This window comes from Oryzias latipes, chromosome 21 (assembly GCF_053564925.1).
Source record: "Oryzias latipes strain Hd-rR chromosome 21, Olatipes_Hd-rR_3.1".
Classification (NCBI taxonomy): Eukaryota; Metazoa; Chordata; class Actinopteri; order Beloniformes; family Adrianichthyidae; genus Oryzias; species Oryzias latipes.
In genome coordinates this window covers 11,976,679-11,994,876 of record NC_136257.1, presented here as the reverse complement: position 1 = coordinate 11,994,876, position 18,198 = coordinate 11,976,679, and the positions used below count along the sequence as shown (strand labels likewise).

At 40.3% G+C, this 18,198-nt stretch overlaps 2 protein-coding genes across 3 annotated transcripts in view; one reads left to right on the top strand and one right to left on the bottom strand.

Moving 5' to 3' along the window:
- Positions 1 to 10,585, top strand: part of uxs1 (UDP-glucuronate decarboxylase 1) — a 61,822-nt gene extending 51,237 nt beyond the window's left edge. For both annotated transcript variants that reach the window (XM_023950550.2, XM_078940115.1), the window contains 6 exons: positions 752 to 871; positions 2,650 to 2,693; positions 8,500 to 8,560; positions 8,643 to 8,700; positions 9,607 to 9,710; positions 9,923 to 10,585. In XM_023950550.2, the coding sequence (XP_023806318.1) occupies positions 752 to 871; positions 2,650 to 2,693; positions 8,500 to 8,560; positions 8,643 to 8,700; positions 9,607 to 9,710; positions 9,923 to 10,054 (519 nt within the window). In that variant the 3' untranslated portion in view covers positions 10,055 to 10,585. The remainder of the gene's footprint in view (positions 1 to 751; positions 872 to 2,649; positions 2,694 to 8,499; positions 8,561 to 8,642; positions 8,701 to 9,606; positions 9,711 to 9,922) is intronic.
- Positions 10,586 to 10,677: 92 nt separating this feature from the next.
- Positions 10,678 to 17,075, bottom strand: ecrg4a (ECRG4 augurin precursor a). Its single transcript, XM_023950551.1, has 3 exons — positions 16,811 to 17,075; positions 12,108 to 12,277; positions 10,678 to 10,943 (listed from the first exon to the last, which is right to left on the bottom strand). Exons 1-3 carry the CDS (start codon positions 16,878 to 16,880, stop codon positions 10,845 to 10,847), a joined length of 339 nt encoding a protein of 112 aa, XP_023806319.1. The 5' UTR covers positions 16,881 to 17,075; the 3' UTR covers positions 10,678 to 10,844.
- Positions 17,076 to 18,198: the final 1,123 nt, after the last annotated feature.

Genomic DNA, 18,198 nt, shown 5'->3' with positions numbered 1-18,198 from the left:
TAACTCTTGCTGCTCTGCAGAAACTATGTCCTACATAATGCCAGGTTTTTATATTGAAAAACTTCATAATCATAATTAAAAGACCACTGGGAACGTTTGGAAAAGAGATCAAAAGATGATCAGAGTCCATCTTTAACTTCAATGCGGTTCAACTTCAGAGGGCCACAGCCTTTTGCTCAACAGATGACCCTCTGAATCCTCTTAAGTTTGACGTGTGCACATTTAAAGCGGGTTCAAGTGCAGAGACAAATGAGTTTAGCTGAAAAATGCTAGCATAAATTCTTTATTAAAGTTCTGCTAAATTCTCAGAAAAACTATTTTCAAAAAGATCCACAACCTTGAGTCTCATTGATGATGTGTTTCTTTGCGGGATTATTCCATGTGGTGTCATTCGCTCAAAATGAATTGAACATTTCCATTCTAGAGTCCTTTTTTTTTTAATCTGTTTGTAAAATAGCTGAAATTTAAGTTTTTTTTTCACAAATGCTTAGCAGTAAGTTCAGGTATTTCCATTCTTTTTGCGAGGCTTGCCAAACTTTAATTTGCTCTGTATTGTCTGTTATTTTTGTCTGAATGAAATTGAAATGACTTTCATCTAATCTCACAAGTATTTCTTTTTCAGTCATGTTCCTGTGACAGCTTTGCTGTTCTCGTGAAACAAAGGAGTGAATGTTGGCGTAGTGCTGGATCGTGTGCATTGAAAGCACCACAAGGTTACGTTCTGAGTCCTCCCCTTTATTTCTGCTTTCAGGAAGGAGTGGAGGTGAGAGTGGCACGGATCTTCAACACCTTTGGCTCCAGAATGCACATGAACGATGGGCGAGTGGTCAGTAATTTCATCCTTCAGGCTCTGCAAGGAGAACCCCTCACTGTACGTATGACAGTCTTTTTCTCCTGTAAGCCTGTACTCTCCTGTTTGTCAAAGATTTTATATTGTTTTTTTCATTCAGGAATTGTCTATGTTGTTCCCCGGGATACATTATTTATGTAAAATATATATATATATATATATATATATATATACACATATTATTATTCATTCCCGCAGCAGACCAGGACTGCACAGATCATATGGTTCAGTTTCTAACTGCGCCTTTGAGCAAAGGTTTCACCCCCGCCACATACTCAAAAACTGAATGGGGCTGAAATCTCTTATAGGGCTCAAAACGTTTGTTTTCAAAATCTACTAATGAAACAAACAAATAAACAAAAACATGTTTCTGGGATACCCAAAGGAATTAATCAGGTTATTATTGGATGTTTTCCATTCTGTGGCAAAGTGGGAAATTTGACAATTTTCCGTTTCCCACAATACGGGAAAAGAAAACTTTTGATCAGCCAGTTTAACAAAAATTTGCAAAACACTCCACCAGTTTAAGTCTACAACCACGGTCCTTTTGACCTCTGACCATAGGAAATGGCCGCCATCTTGAATAATAAAAAAATAAATCATCATTTCTAACTACGACAAATTTAAAATCCTATGATGGATTTTTATCTATCCCCTCTAACTCCTTGAGCATCATTGGGAAGCTTCTTGAGATCAAATGTTTGCTTTAGAAGATGAAGATTTTGAACAGTGGTCGTGTGGCGAGCTTCCAGAGTGACATCACCCTCTTACTCGCACATTTTCTACTGGAGTATCGTGAAAATGTAATATCTGAATTATTGGATCAAGCTCAATTAACTTTCTCCGATTCTTCTAAAAAGTACATAGACCTGTTCGTCACCTCAAGAACAACCAAATAATAAAGTGGTTGCTATGGAGATAAATTCAACAGAAAAAAGTTTTTTTTTTTTAAATGAATTTGAAACACGTAGTTCTGACCAGATTGACAGGGGCAGAGGAACAAAGTGTGGTCTGTGTAGCAGCCATGTCAGGAGGGGGCTGTTAGGGTAGGGGCGGGTTTTGCCTGTGGGGCATAAAACGTCACTTCTGGATCTAATTTATATATATATGTATTATGTAATGGATAATGGCAGATGAAATGTGCATTATCAGAAATTATACCACGGTCTGGGTGAATACTCGATTCTGATTGGCTGCTGGGTGTGCATTAAAAAGTGATAACGCACGGTGAAAAAAGAGGTTCCGGTCACCTAGCTTAAATCTTCTGTATCACTGCGCCGGCTTCTTTAAAACAACCTTTAGCTTCATCATCTGGACAAAAACAAGCGGTAAGAGGTGAACTTTCTGAACTGCTGCTTTATTCAACCCAACAGGACGATCAGTATATATATATCACTTTATATCGCCAAATCTTGGCTGCAGCGGTGGTGCGGTGCCTTGTCATGTAACAAATAGTCCACTTTTTCTGAAAAAACGGGTGACTATTTATCTCTTTTGTAAGTGACCATGGTATAAGCGGGTTAATGACCTTTGAAGTGTGCATTATCACTTTTTAACACACTTAGCGGAAGCAACCGGCTTCAACGGCGTATATCAAAAAGTGAGAATGCATACTTCGTCGGCCATTGCCCCTTACTGAATCCAGACCCAACAGCCAATCAGAATCGATTAATCACCCGGACAACTGTATAAATATTTATAAATTTGCTGGATAGACTGTTTATTTATATGGAGTTTAGTTTATATATATTTCAATATTGGTTTTAGTGAATAAACTGCGGTTTCTGTTTTTCTTTCAGGTGTATGGAACTGGTTCTCAAACACGAGCCTTCCAGTATGTGAGGTTAGTGATTCAATTTAGTAAACAACAATTTTAGAAACAGTTGTCACAACATCACAGCGTGTCTGGTTTCATTAGGTCATTGATGTGTGTGAGTGAGTGAGTGAGTGCGATCACTGCATGTAAAACCTTTTGGGCCTTAAAAAAGGTGGGGGGAAAAATGCAATCATTTCAAAATGCGTTACATAATTTCCCTTTTTTAGATTTAGACAGGAGATTTCCTTCATATAAAACAGTAAAACCAAAGGATGAGTTATCTGTCTTTTATCTATCTTTTTCTTTTTCCTTTGCTTTTTTCATCTCATCTCTTCTTCCACATTTTCCTCTTCCCTTTTTTTGTCTCATTTTTTGTTTTACTCTCTTTTTTCTAGGTTTTTATTACTTGTATCATTTTCTTGTCCTTTTTTCCCCCTCATTACTCCCTCACTCCTTTCTTTTATGTTTTTTCCTCCATCATCTGTTTGGTTACCTGTGTTTTTTCTTTTTTTATTCTTTAATCTCCTTTTTGTTATTGAAATAGACATAGTACCGTAAATTCCGGGTTATAAAGCGCCGCACCCACCTATTTTAACGTGCTTAAATATTTTTGTACATACACAAGCCGCATCAGTATACAAGCCGCTGCCTCGACAAAGCGCGTCCTGACTACCAGAGTGTGCATGGCTCATTACCACACTGTGGGCAGGTACTGGCCTTTTCTCAAGCTCATGTATCTAATTACACCCACATCTGAAACAGCATGGACCTCTATTCTGTTCACAAGTTCCTCAGTTATGGGTTTTTTTATTTTTATTTTTTTTATTTTTTTTAACTTATTGACAAACTAGGTATCATACATAAAATTACTAACAGTAACCATATAATCAACATTACGTCCCTCAGTTATGATGAGGAAATTTACATCCGCGATCCCCCATTTCCCATGAGTCTTAGGGGCTAAAGGCGGGGCCAACGCCCGGCTCGCCATTCTGTTGTACGTGTTTAAGAATGAGCAAGGAGCAGCAGTGCATGGAGGGGTGAAAAGGAACAGCTCTCCTTCCACTTGTGTCGCGGCAGCATTATGGTACTAACGGGGCTGGTTAAAAAACATCAGTAAAATAGCGCGCGCCTCAGCGCGATACGCGCGCCTCAGCGCAACTACCCCTGGCTGCAGCCTGCAGAATGGGTCATCATAGTGGAATGCTTTGATTGCAGAGGAATGTGAACACGCTGTGGAATGTTAGCCCCGCCCATGCTGAGCCCGTCTTCTTCTTTGGTGGTTTTACAAGTTTCCATGTGCAATATTGCCACCTACGGGTTTTTAAGGAGTTTTTCCTTACTGTGAAGGGGGGGGTCTAAGGGCAGGGATATCAGTTTAGCTTAGTCTTTTTTGTTAAAGTTTAGTATTATCCTAATGCATTCTTTGTATTCATGATCCCTTTTTCATTGTATGTGCTAAAATAAAATAAAAATATTTAATTGAATTAGGGAATTTCTACCGTGATTCCTGCCTTCTTATGCCTTTTACAAGTTTCCATGTGCATGCATTAGGGAATTAATAAATTCTGTCTGGCCTCACAGACTCAAAAAATAACTCATTGGATGAACTCAATTTAATTGTTTTGTCAGGATTTACATCCAATAAATATGAGTAACCCGACCTCAAAGTAAATTCTTCCATGTAATGAAATATAATCGAGTTAGTCGAACTAAATTTTATCAAGAAAGGCAAAGGAAAAAAAAATAAGCAACAACGGTCTAATGCTAGATTCGAACTCAGAACCTCTGAGTTGTTAACCCGCTATCTAAGCCACTGAGCTATCACTCCGGTGATCACGCACGTGATCATGATCGTCTTTCGTCTTATTGGGAGAAGCCGAGTTGAAGCGATTTCATGCCACAGTTTCGTTTTTTACGTGGAAAAAGCGAACTAAAGTTTTCACTTTTGAAAAGTCGAAGGATTTGAAGGACTAATAGTCATACCAGGCATTACATTAGATGAAGGAGTTGAACATTTTAAAAGTTCAATGGTTAAAATAGGTGAAAAATTGTAGCCGTGAGACGGCAAAAAGAATAAAGAGAAACAGGAAAACAGCATTCAACAGCATGCCCCTTACTTGAACTCAATTATTTTGGATTACTGGAGTTATAGGGGAAACTATTTATACATTTTGTGTTAGGTCAATTAAATGTAGATACAATCTTTTAAAATAAATATTTTTAAATAAAACATACAGAATTTTATTGTGTTACATGAAAGAGGGGCTTGAATCATTTTTTTGAGTGATACATAAAAAAAATTGCACCATTCAAATTTTCCTCCTTCTGTTCTCTTTCTTCCTCATACAATTCACAATGACACAAAATGTGCTCCACTGATTCTTCCCCTTTCCTGCAATCACAACTGCTGTGACAAAGGTGAATCAAATGCATGGGCTCAGCGTGGGCGGGGTTAACATTCCACAGCGTGTTCACATTCCTCTGCAATCAAAGCATTCCACTATGATGACCCATTCTGCAGGCTGCAGCCAGGGCTTACTCCCTCAGCGCGGCGCGTTCGTCAGAAGCTTCCTTTCACAACAAACACTTGTTGCTCCCCGGACGCCTCTGCGCTCCGCGCTCGCCAAGCGGGCTCCTTGTCTCCCCTTCCTATCCGAAAAGCTCACACGGCGGCTGTGAGCTTTTCAATGCAAAATTCCGCTCAGTCAGAAACCGTAAAAACGACCAAATGGATTGCCTTTATGTAAATATTTTCATCTCTTGATCAACGCCAATAAAGTTATGATGTGGAGTTAGATTTAATAGCAACTTTTGGTTTTTTTCTTCTATAATATACAAAATGCACCGTCTTAGCCTGAAGCTAACAGAGAGCTGGGTGTTACTATCAGCTGAATGCACCATGAAGGTGATTTTTTTTTAATAAAAGCTGTGCATCGGCTGAGGGTGAGAGGCTCATTGTAACTTCTAGAAGCTGAAGGAAACCAAAGCAGAGCTTCCACAGCTGAGAGAAGCATGTTCTCCTCCACACGCGTGATTGTTTCTGAGTTCTAATGGTGGTATGAAGTTTCCTAAAATAATAAACGTGTTTCTGGATTTCCTTTGTCATCTATTTAACCATCTCTTCTTCTTCAGTCTAAATTTCTTCCTTGGCTGTCTAATCTTTGCGTCTCTTCCTGTTCCCTGCATCACTTTCTCTGTGACTTGAATGTGGTGCGGTTGTTCTTCAAGGTCACTCCGTCACCTGAGAAGACGTTCCACACATGTGTGTTATTTGTGCGTTCTGCAGCTCTCCTGAATGCTGGTTGTATCAAAAGGTTGTGTAAGACTTGTTGACAGGAAGTCAAGGTGAACACATGAATCAGCTTGATGCACTTTCCTTATCTCTAAGCCGGTGTTGCCTTTTCAAAGAGTGGATGTGTTTGTGCTGCTGCAGCAGAGAAGCAGCACATCAGAGCTCCAGCATCAGTGAACTGCCGCCTTCTGCTTCAGGGTTGTTACCTGCTGCTGCTGTGCTGAGAATCCAGGCACATTTCATTTGTAAAATACAATAAAAGTTGATTTGAGTCATTCTGGGAAAGATCAGAAAACTGTTCTCGCACAAACTCATTCCATCCACCAGAAATAGTTTTCTCACGTGTCCCCCTATAGCCTAAACCAAAGAAAAAAACCTTGTAGATCAAGTAGGGATGGGTTTAAAAATGGTTATTATAGTTATCAATTCATCAAAGTGTTAAAAGTATTTCTTTGTACTTTTAAGCAAAAAAATACTTTACTTTTGTTTTTAAAATTAATTAAAAGTCGAGCTTTTTTCAGTTTAAGTCACTAGTTATGTAAAAAAAATGAATCAAATTTAGATGAAAATGGACTAATAGTGATTTGTAATTGAATTAACGGGGAAAAGTCATAACCCTGACATCTTCTTATTGGCAAAAAACGCACCTGAACCAGGTGACTGGCTAGGTTTTTGAAAAACCAGCAGGGAGGGAGTCCGGAGTCCGACACCCCTGGACTAAGTGTGTTGTTCTCGTGTGTAATTCTGCTCTCACAGCAGACAGTGAAAGTTGAATATCGTCAATAGTGACGAGATTTCATCTTTGAAAGTTGGATAAACAGAACAATGTTCAGTTTACTGCCATGTAGATAGAATAAATCTGATTTATCATTGGTTTAATTATGAAATCTGCAAAGTCATTAAAAAAAAGAGTCAGTTTGTGTAAACGATGAATGAAAGTTATCATCCCATAAAACTTTCTTGCCGTATAACTCCTGGAATACTAAAAGAAAATCAGTTGATGCTATTTTGTACTTCATAAGAGAAGACATTCTTGAAATGTTGTTGGTTTTACTTTTTGTATGAAAGATAGGACAAGTATTCTTTTATCTATTTTAGAATTTTAAGTCGGTCAATTGCAAATATCTCACAATCTGGAAACATTTTCATTACACAACTACAGAAAATGGGGGGAAAAAATAACGGAAATTGAAGAAAGACTCGGCCTAGATCAGGAAATGTTGAAGCCTACATTTGTGTTTTTTCTGCTATAGTCAAACTGCAGGTGAGCCTGATAGTGAAACTGATGTTAGAACTCTTGGCCTATCTTATGGGGTCCAGATGACCCCACCCTTCCATTGACGTGTTCTCCCTACCATGACAAAGGTGGATAAAGGTGGAAAGATTTCATGTAATCCATGGACACCAGTGAAGATCACAAATCATTGAAGGTTTATCATCTGGACCCCGCAAGATAGCACAGCGGATAAAGTCTGTTGAGCCCCTGTGGTCTCATATTGTAACACAATTCAATTCTAAGCAGCATTGGAACCTTTACATCGTAGTTTTCAGAAAACCATTCAATGGAATCTATGGAAAAATGACTTATTGCATGATAACTGTGATTCCACACCAAATAAAAATACATAAAAATGAGCAGAATTCAATAACAGAAGTCAAACAGAAGGAGAGGACGATGGAGAAGCAATGAAAACATGTCAAATTCTAGTTTTAGTAGCTGGAAAGTGAGCATTTGTGGGAAAAGAAAAAGAGAGAACTCAGTCCAATGATGACTGGCAGTGCTCTGAAATGTCACATTGAGGTAAAAAACGTAGCCTAGTGAACAGAAAAAACTTTTTTAATGTTTCTTTTTGGTTGCTGTTATGAGCATCAAAATGAATTTCATTCAACTTTCTGACTTGCAGGGTCAGGGTGGAAATGCAGCTGTTTGCCGTCTGTCCAACATTCCTATTTGTTTCCTTTTTGTTCACATTAAGAACGTTTGGCATTTGAGCCACGAAGTAAAAAGAAAAAAAATCCTTTTTGTCGTTGTTGTTTTGCTTCAACGGGGGCAAAGGTCAGGAATGGAGTCCAGAGTAAACGGCTGCTTATTTGAGGTTTTTTGGTTTAAAAGGATAAAGTTTCCATTCCTGTTGTCATTACAGAAATAGAAATGACCTTTGTCAGGAGCGCCGACATAAGCCCACGCCTTTGCTCACTCTTTCCCGCTGGGTTCAAATATCTCCTCTTACTCACCTGAAGGGGGGTTGATTTTTATTTTATTTTATTTTTAGCAGTTTAACTTTTTTCCCCCAGAAATTCCAGTGACAAAAAATGGACATGGAAAAAATGTAGACATGAACGGTTGAGAGGAGGCAGTTCAATAAAGTTCATGGTGTCTGTATATTTTAACTGACTTCTTAGGTTCTTCTATTATCAGACACGGATGTGTTTTGTCACATACCTTACATGTTTCGACATCCGTCGAAACATGTAAGGTATGTGACAATAGAAGAACCCTATGAGTCAGAGGCATAAGTGTGTTTGTCTGCTTTGCAGTGACCTGGTGAACGGCCTGGTGTTGTTGATGAACAGTAACATCAGCAGTCCTGTCAACCTGGTGAGTTCCTCTGTCATGACGTTTGGAGGAAATGGCCGCATTTGTTTTCGGATCTCCTGACAATAAGCCGCTTTGTTTGCAGGGGAACCCGGAGGAGCATACCATTCTGGAGTTTGCACGTCTCATTAAAAGTCTGGTCGGTAAGGCCGCCGCCCGCCAATGTCCTGCAGAGCTGGCTGAGCGCACACGTTTAGCTTTGCTTAGATGGACACAGCGTGTCACTCAGTCATGACACAGATAAAAAAAAGTTATTAAAAAACAATTTTTTTATAACAATTTGTATTAATTTATTCTTGTATAACCATTTTGAAATAATTTTTAGTGATAGCTCAGTAAGTGGTGACAATAATAAACTCATAATGTATTTATGTCTTGGCTCATAAACATAAAATTGACATTTTTGTTTTTAATTAAAGATCAACTGCAATGCAAATTGTGTTTTTAACGTGTTCTTGTGGCATTTTCTGATGATGGAGGACATTTATAAAGAAAATTAAGCTTAAAATTGCATTTCTGAGTATTTCTTTATTCAAATCATTAGGAATCAGGAGCAGATGAAAAATATAGTTGGAAAAATATTATATTTGTCACATAGAAAATAGGCTGGACTCGCCACAAGCTCCCCTGCTCCAAGCTCTCAGCAATGGGGAGGGAAGAGGGGGTGGTCATCAATGGTCCAGCCCACAAATCAGAGGTGAATTTATAAAAAAAAAAGTCCTGCCGCTCAGCAGAAACAATGTCCTAGAAAACGAGACAGGTTTGTTGATTTTGGCTTAAAATGGCATCATCGTAATTTCAAGACCACTTTTAAAATGGATACAAAAATGACCGGAGTGGGACTTTAAAAAGATTTCATTCTTTTAAGCTTTGAGTGACAGAATGCAGAAAAAAAAGTTTTGTACTTCCATATTTGTTTTTATAAAGCAAAAACACCTCAAATGTAGCCTCTGGTCTTTGGGTCCAGGTGTGTTTTAGTGACAACCATTGACAAAGCTCAGTATTTTACAAATCCTGGCGATAGTGCTGACGTTGTTTTTCCCTCTCAGTGAGCCACAGCCAAATCCAGTTCCTCGCAGAAGCCCAGGACGACCCACAGAGGAGAAGGCCGGACATCCGAAAAGCCAAAATGTTGCTGGGCTGGGAGCCAGTGGTACGTTTTAAGCTACGTTCACACGGCCCTCGACAACACACGTTCAAGAGACCACTTTCAAGGAAAAGTCTATGTAAATGCGCGTTTGCATAGACCTTTCCTAGAAAGTGGTCGCTTGAGTCCTTAGTGCCGATGGCGGTGTGAAGCTCCTCGTTTCACCCCCACATGTGTGATTCTATTTACTCAGAGCTGCTTTGTCTTTGGTTGAACAGGTTCCCCTGGAGGAAGGCTTGAACAAAACCATCCAGTACTTCAGTCGAGAGCTGGAGCACCAGGCCAACAATCAGTACATCCCCAAACCCAAAGCCGCCCGCATGAAGAAAGGAAGACCCAGACACAACTGAAGCCGCGCCTTCATCTGAACCTCTCTTAAAACTTGAAGGGCATCTCTTTCGTGCCCCCTAATGAGTCGTTGCCCCCTCAGGAACTGTCTTTTCGAGAAAAAGTGGCGGAGTCCTGAAAGCTTCTGCTGCCTTGCGTTGGAGCTGCGGGCGCTCATGGGGTGAATTTTTGCTCATACCGGCGCCGCGTCGAAGCCTTAATGACAAGAGGCTACGACTTTGAGCGTTTCCAATCCAGCCTACGTTTTTGTGATTTTTTGTGCTTTTATTATTTAATACCCATTCAGTCTGCTGATTGTGACTGTGCAGCCGGGATTCAGGTTTATCTTCCCTGTTTGTTCTTTCTGTGGAAAGTCCGGATGATTTTTTTTTTATTTTGAACTGGATTTTTGTGAACGCTGCACTTCAGGACCGGACAGTTCCTCCACAGACTGTTACGACACCACCGCGTGTTTCTCAAGCCATCGTTGTGTTTGTGAAGTTTCATCAGAGATTTTGATGTGAAAAGCCTATTTTAATAAAATATTTCCAGTAGTTTGTGTACGGTATCATCGTGTATGAGAGTACCTCTATGTTTTAGGTGTAAATCTTTTTTTTTTTTTTATCCGGTAAAAATAAAGAATAAGTCTGTGCAGGAAATCTTTATTTCCAAGCAGGCAAATCCCAACAGATTTCTGAGTAGATCCCATTGTTTGAAGAGATTACTCAGATTAAAACTACATGTAGATCATTTGGAGGAGTAACTAGCAGATGTGGATAATAGACGGTTTTTGACTGTGTGTAGGAGCCAGATTCATGGTCCATAGGGGGAGTTTTCATCGTAGTGGTGCTGGCGGCCGTGGTCGCTGGCGCGGGCTTGGTCCATCCAGTAAGACAGGTCGGCCTCCAGCCTCTGAGGAGGAAGAAAAGACGGTCATTCATTGATTAACTGTAGAAAACTGCAACAGACATGCGTGGAGAGAAACGGCTGAAAAGGCCAATGGTTCATCAGAAAAGAAACCAACAGCAGCCGACGCGTGCAGGCTGTTAGGATGCTGCCAGACAGGAAGAAAAGCAGAGAGTTGCTGGGTTTCTTCAGTTTCCGACCTGAAGGAAAACCAAAGCTGTCTTTTTAAGTTAGGTTCAGGCACCGTATCAACCACTAAACGGCTTATATCATGGTTTTCTTTAGCCTGTCACAGTAAACTATATCCATGTATATAATAAAATACCTTTGGCACACTAAAGAACAATTTTTTAAATAAATAGTTATTTTCGCAGCTCGAGCTCTGAGGCGCCTCCTTTCTCTCCATGTGGGTGCCGCCCATTTCATGACATCCTATAGTTGGCCTCGGCAGCATGTCTGCCTTTCGCCCACCAAAACAAACCTACATCCAAACTTTTGCAAAGGTTGATGTGCATACTGGGCATATAAAAGGAAAGCGTTTATAGCCGATCACTGCTAGTTCCACGAAAAAGAGGGTGTGTGTTAGCCTGGGGGCGGGGCTGGCGGCATAGACTCCTCCTGAAAAGGGGCGGTTCCTCACTTTTTGATGTCACAATGTGAGAACCCGCTGGTTTTCGTGGACTGGGAGGGGCTGGTGCTCAAGGTGCAGGTTTTTAGAGGAATACTCAGAAATGCATGAATGGATCAAAATACCACTTTGGAGAAGTTTTTTTTGTGAGGAATGAACATTATAATACACTTAAAAGCTCAAAAAAAAAAAGATTTAGCACGATATTGATCCTTTCACAACATCGGTGCTTCATTTTACGTTCCTAAAATTAAGATAGGTAGTTTTGTTTCTAGTACAGGTACAGGAAACCTGTGCTTTGTGCTATCCTAGGCACTTTAACCTTGGGAGTTGGGTCATCTAGACCCACTAGACAGTGCTCTGAACCTTTTTTCTTCAATGATTTGTGATCTTCACTGGTGTCCATGGATTACATGAAATCTTTCCACCTTTATCCACCGTTGTCATGGTAGGGAGAACACGTCAATGTAAGGGGGGGGTCATCTAAGATAGCACAAAGGTTTTAACATTTTCATTACCTGGCTTGTTTTCTTTTAACTGACCTGCTCATCATATCCCAGCTGCATGAACTGCATGATCCACTGCTGGACGTCAGGTCTGCTTCGATCCCAGATGTTCCTCTTGGATCTGCTCAGCTTCAGAAGGAATTCTTTGGCCTTGGAAGAAGGAACGTCAATCGTCGACTCGGATGGGGATTTTCCAGTTTCTGCCACTAGGGGTTAAAGATTAAAAAAAAAAAAAAGAGTACTGTCAATGTGGAGGCCATCATCTGTTCTCATTCTAATGTGATTGACACGAAAACGTCAGCATCTCTTTTCCTCAAGATGATGTGGACGCATCTGTGGAGGAAAATCAATGAAGGTGGTGATCTACAGTTTGTTAATTAGTTATGCTTTGAAGAATAGTTTATCCATTTTTTGTAAATTAAAAGGAGATAAGTCAAATAAATACTGCAAACTAAAAGCTATTTTTCACATAATCATTGTTTAAAATGATATAAAAATGTCATTTTAGTATTTATAAAAGTTGTTTGTCTGCTCACATCTAAAGGAAACCGGCTGCAGACTTATTTGCACATAACATTTGATTGCATTTTCATTTTAAATGCTTCATTCTTTTAAAGTGGATACATGCAGCAGCAGGCAACCACAGGATCACTTATGTTTTACTGCATCAAATTAGAACACAGTCAAAATCCATGAACTTCTCAGGGTCTCACAGACCCTCATTTGTATGAAACCATCCTTACTATCTATGTGGGTTGGCTGGGGGACACTCAGAAGATTCTAGGTTGCCTGCTCATGTATTGAAGTGTCTTTGGGCAAGACACTGAACCCCACATTGCCCCCCTGGTGGTCGTAGGTTGGCGCCAGTGTTCGGCAGTGTGGCTGCCAACAGTGTGTGTGTCAGCGCGTGGATGGGACTGAGACAGTAAAGCGCTTTGGTCCTTCGAAGAAGTCATAAAGGTAAGTAAACGCCATTTAACAGTTAATTAAATTGGTAGCCTAGGAACGGTTATACTTGTTCAGTGGGTGGTAACTCCTGTCTGGGTTTGCACAGTATGTAACCATTGATGTTTTTGGTCCAGCAGAAACACAACTTCAGCTCAGAAGCAGATGGACCACATTGTCATGATGTTCATGCTTTTTTTTTTTTTGTTTCAATCCCAATGACCTCATGTTTAATATTTTGCCACTATTGTAGACCAAGAGAAAAGCAGCTGGATTGCTCAGTTGGATTAGTGCACGACTGGAACAGGGTCCAATTCCCAGGAGGCGGGATGAACCTCATCCAGCATGGTTCTATAAGCAAGACCCTTTACCTTACTATGTAACCACAAGGGGTCCAAGTCTGGTTCCCCCTGTGGATATAAAACACAGGGTTGTGACAGGAAGGGTATCTAGTGTAAAAAGCTAACCCCTGAAGAGGTGAACATTGGACCGACAGCAGGTCAAGAGTTCCCGTTTAATTTCAAACAATTGATGTCATGTTTGGCACTCACAATTGTACTGTTCTCTAGACCAAACAACCGTGTTGTGGCACACACCTGAAAACAGAGCAAGCATTCTGGACCAACTGAACAAATTGGATGTTGAGGGTCAAATGCCTCTTTGCTCTTTGACCTTGAACCAACGGTTTGGTTTGAGAAGGCCCCCAAAGTATGGGACCCTTTTTTTGTTTATGTTGAGGCGCTGAGATTTACATTTTATTTTATTTTTTTCTTTTACCTTGGGGGTTTTAAAATAATTTATTGGACTCTTTTGCAATTTTGCATAGTTTTTTTTGCTGTTGCTTTTTATGATTGATGCCTTTTGGTGGATTCTTTCCCCTTTTTTAACTTGTTCCTGAATATGAAGAAAAATAAAATGTTTTTAAAAAATAAATAAATATATAAAAAGATACACCACCGCTGCAGATATCTTCAAGAACACTTCAAAAGTACTACAGTTTGTTAGTAAAACTTCAAACAAAAGCCTGAATAGAGTCTTCACTGTGGGTTGTTTTCTGTGTCCATCCACACAATGTAGAATAAAATGTGATTCTAGAGACTCGATGACCAACTTCCAGTTCTTTGTTTTCTGATTCTGGAGCTAATAAGGTCATTTTTGCCTCTCTGACTCATCGGTGGTCATCCACAGTCATGCACAATCGACTGTGATGCACGCTCAACAAGAATCACCATTAACCTATTCAGCAAGTTGGCCTGAAGCAGCTTGTTCCTCATATAGGACCTTAGCGCACCAATAAACCTTGCTGGTGCTTTATCAGTGTTTCTCAAAAGCAGCTGATTAACTTTAAAGACCCACTGTGATAAAAAAAAAAGGCTGTTTTTGGTGTTTTCAACTTGTTCTTGTGGCATTTTTTTAATGATGGAGTTCCAATATTGCTCAATTTTTCTTGTGCTAATGATGTAAGGTTGGGGATGTGAGGGGCTGTGAGCTAGAAAAAAAGAAAAAGGATGACGGGAAGTGGGGATGGGCTTACTCCACACCAACAGTCCCTCACACAATTCAGAGGTATAATGAAGTACTGCTGCTCTGCAGAAACTATGTCCCAGAAAACAACACAGGTTTTTAGATTTTGCCTAAAATTAGAAATTATAAGACCACTGGGAACACTTTTACAATAGATCAACAGACGATCGGAGTGGAACTTTAAACAAATCTTTAAATCTACAAGCAAGCAAAAGACAAACTAATCTAATCCAGACTAGATGCAGGAACTGCATTATTATTATTATTCCAGGTTCGATCACCGTCTTGCCCGGCCATGTGTTGAAGTGTCCTTGGGCAAGACACTGAACCCTTCCTTGCCTCTGGTGGAAGGTTGGCGCCACCAGTGTCTGAATGGGTGAATGGGTTTGTGACTGTAAAGCGCTTTGGGCCTTTGAGGAAGATAAAAAAAAGAGCAATACATTTTTCGCCAATTACCATTTGCCATTAGAACTTCAAGAGACCACTAGACAGTGCGCTGAACCTTTTTTCTTCAATGATGTGTGATCTTCACTGGTGTCCATGGATTACATGAAATCTTTCCACCTTTATCCACCTTTTTCATGGTAGGAATAACACGTCATTGTAAGGGGGGGGGTCATCTGGACCCTACAAGATAGCACAAGGGTTAAGAAGACATTTTGATAGGTTTTTCAGGCTTACTTATCAAAGTTGTCATAAATTAAAAAAACTATCAAAGTCTTCTTTTTACCTCTGTGCCGTCCGGTTCCTCTCTATTCTGGAAAAGCCTTCATGCTCTCTGTTATCTATCAACCTTATTAAAGGCATAAATACAAACCATTCATGAAGGGCTTCAGATCAGGAGCACAACACCTGCGGTTCCTTGATTCTAACCTCTATCTGAGGCCCTTCATCACAATCTCCTCCACCAGCTGTCATTTAACCCTTGTGCTATCTTAGATGACCCCACCCTTACATTGACGTGTTCTCCCTACCGTGACAAAGGTGGATAAAGGTGGAAAGATTTCATGTAATCCATGGACATCAGTGAGGTTCACAAATTATTAAAGAAAAAGGTTCAGAGTACTGTCTAGTGGGTCTAGATGACCCAACTCCCAAGGTTAAATAAGAATTCGGTCCTGAATTCTCATTTGTTTGCATGTTGTCGCACTATATCTTTTAGATTCAAAAATGTTATGTTTTTAATAAAGATGGCAAGTATTCATGCTTTTAATTGTTCGTGTTTTATAATAAACAAGGAAACAAATCTTTGGGTAAAAGGCGCCTTAGGCTGGCAGGATCTTAGCTGCAACCCCTGCAGTCAAGCTTTTACAATAACAAGCCATTGAAAGCAATCTGGAGATATTTGGTCACCCAATCTTTGCAGTGTGGTTTAATTTACACACAATGGCTGGCTTTTTAATAGTGAGCCTAGTTCTTCAAGTATTGTAACACCATTTAAATCAGATTCAGTTTGGGCTTTGAAAAAATGATGCAATGGTAAAGCACTGGTCACAAATGCCCTTCTACAGTAGCCAATAAACCTCTGCAGAATGTTTCTGGACTGTGGGAGGAAGCTGGAGTGTCTGGCTTGTTCCAGCCATTCCAGAACACACAAGGACAACATGCAAACTCCACACAAAAAGGTACCAGCCTGGAATTGAACCAGGGCCATGGCCTTCTCACTGTGAGGCCAGAGTGCTATGTCACCATGTTCAACCCATGGTTAAAACATTTTCCAAAATTTCCCTACAAAACAGGGAGTGGGGGTTGGGTATCTTGTCACTTGTTGTGTTCCTCCTGTTCCTGGCTAACGGATTCCAGAATTTAGGAATTTCCTGGAACGCAGAAGCTTCCAAAGTTGAATTTAGTTTGTTGTTGTTTTTTCTGCATTTGCAGACTTTTCTCCATGTGGTCTAAATACGTGTGTGTGTGTGTGGGGGGGTGTGTGTGTATGTGTGCACCCATGGTCTGCGGGATGAGTTAGGTATGCATGCCCCCCCTCCCCCACGCTCTTTCTTCCAGGGTAAAAAGCCGTGAAGATAAAGAGAAACGTACACACTGTTTCTCATGAGTCGTGGTAGAGGCCGATACAGTTGTGTCAAAAACAAAAATACATCACAATTTAGAAGATTACAAAAGAGAAAAAAAATTGATTTCAGATTTTTTTGAGACTGAGATCTCTGCAAAGATTTCCAAGCTTGCTGACTGAAGTAGCTTTAAATAAACATGGGAGCACACAACAAAGCAAGAAAGCAGCAAAGAGGAAGGAATATGGACACTGAGCTTACCTGTAAGAAGTGTTAGCATTGCCACGACAACCAGGAACAACAACCTCAGGCCGAGTTGCTGCGATGCCATGTTGGACCCACTCTTGAGTTTTTCTAATGCTCCCGAAAAGCAACAACTGTGCAGAAGCTGTTCAGCGACCAAAGAGATCAGTGGGCTGAAACCCAGACTTTCCAAGTGGAAACTGGCCTGCGGCACTGGAATGCCATTTACCTCCCAGCCTACAGCAGCAGAACCACAACTGGGAGCATTTTCCGCTCTTAAAGGAATTCTTTTTACTAAGTACTTTTCCATGAACACATGTAGGACAAAAGCAGCAGACAGGCAGGAAAAAAGCAGAAAAGGTTCATGCAGTGAAAACAGTCCCAGTTTGGTAAATTCTCCCTTTTTTTCAAACTGCATCATCATCAGAAACGGCTTTTGTCAACCAACACTAACACAATTGTTGACCTTGTTTAAATAATACAAAGAATTTCAAGGTGTTTTATTGATTACTTGATTCTGTGTCTACATGTTTAGTCTGCACACTCTTGCATCTGCTACAAGCTGGAGTGTCTGTCTCAAGGACACGAGGAGGAAGGACTGAAGAATCGATTAGAAGATAACTTCTCCACCTGTGCCACTGCTGCTGCATGGCTTGAGTTCATTTATTCTGACAATCATGTAAATCTCTCAGGAATTCAGCCTTCACCACGAAGAGTTGCAGGGAAAGACAACACACGGCCAAAATGCGAGGAGTTTGCAGGTACCAGTCTTTCACAGGGAGGTTTGCCTTAAGAGCTCTGGAAGGAATGAAGCCTCTTCCCCCTGAGAGCAGGAAACCACCTGATAACATCTGACTAAAGAAGATTAGTTGATACATGTAACCAGATGACATTTACGGGACTTTTTAAACATCCAGTAGCAAAGTACACTGCTAGTGTAATAAAAAAAAAAGCATCTTTAAGTGCCCAAAATGTAAACAATCAGATGTAATTTTTGGAGGCAAAACACAAGTAAAAAAACCATGGATCAAATCCAGCTCTAATGCAGTTCAGTCCAGAAGCCCCCGGCTGCAGTTTGCCTCAATGTGGGCGGAGTTAAGCGCGTCGCACTCCGCCCACTTTAAGTGATTTTTTGTCACAGCAAAGGTTGCCATTCAAAAATACTAAGTTTCTCAGCTTTTAAAGGCTGATCTGGTTTCTTCAGTCGGTAATGATCTGCTCTGATTAGGAGAAGATTCTCAGTGGTTCCAGATTTAGCTTCTTTTTCCAGTGTCACTCAATTCTGAATAAAGAAACATGAACATGGTGAGCCTCAATGTAATCATCTCAGCATACACTCCCGAGTCCGGTAGGTGTCAATATTGCACGAGGAAACTCATAAAATGCGAAGAAAAATACGATAATTG

Excerpts from the sequence above, each read along its gene's own strand:
- ecrg4a (XM_023950551.1), bottom strand. The coding sequence starts at position 16,880 with ATGGCATCGCAGCAACTCGGCCTGAGGTTGTTGTTCCTGGTTGTCGTG. Across the intron at positions 12,278-16,810 it reads AATGCTAACACTTCTTACAG|TGGCAGAAACTGGAAAATCC; the intron begins GTAAGCTCAGTG and ends TTTAACCCCTAG. Across the intron at positions 10,944-12,107 it reads AGCTGGGATATGATGAGCAG|AGGCTGGAGGCCGACCTGTC; the intron begins GTCAGTTAAAAG and ends CTTCCTCCTCAG.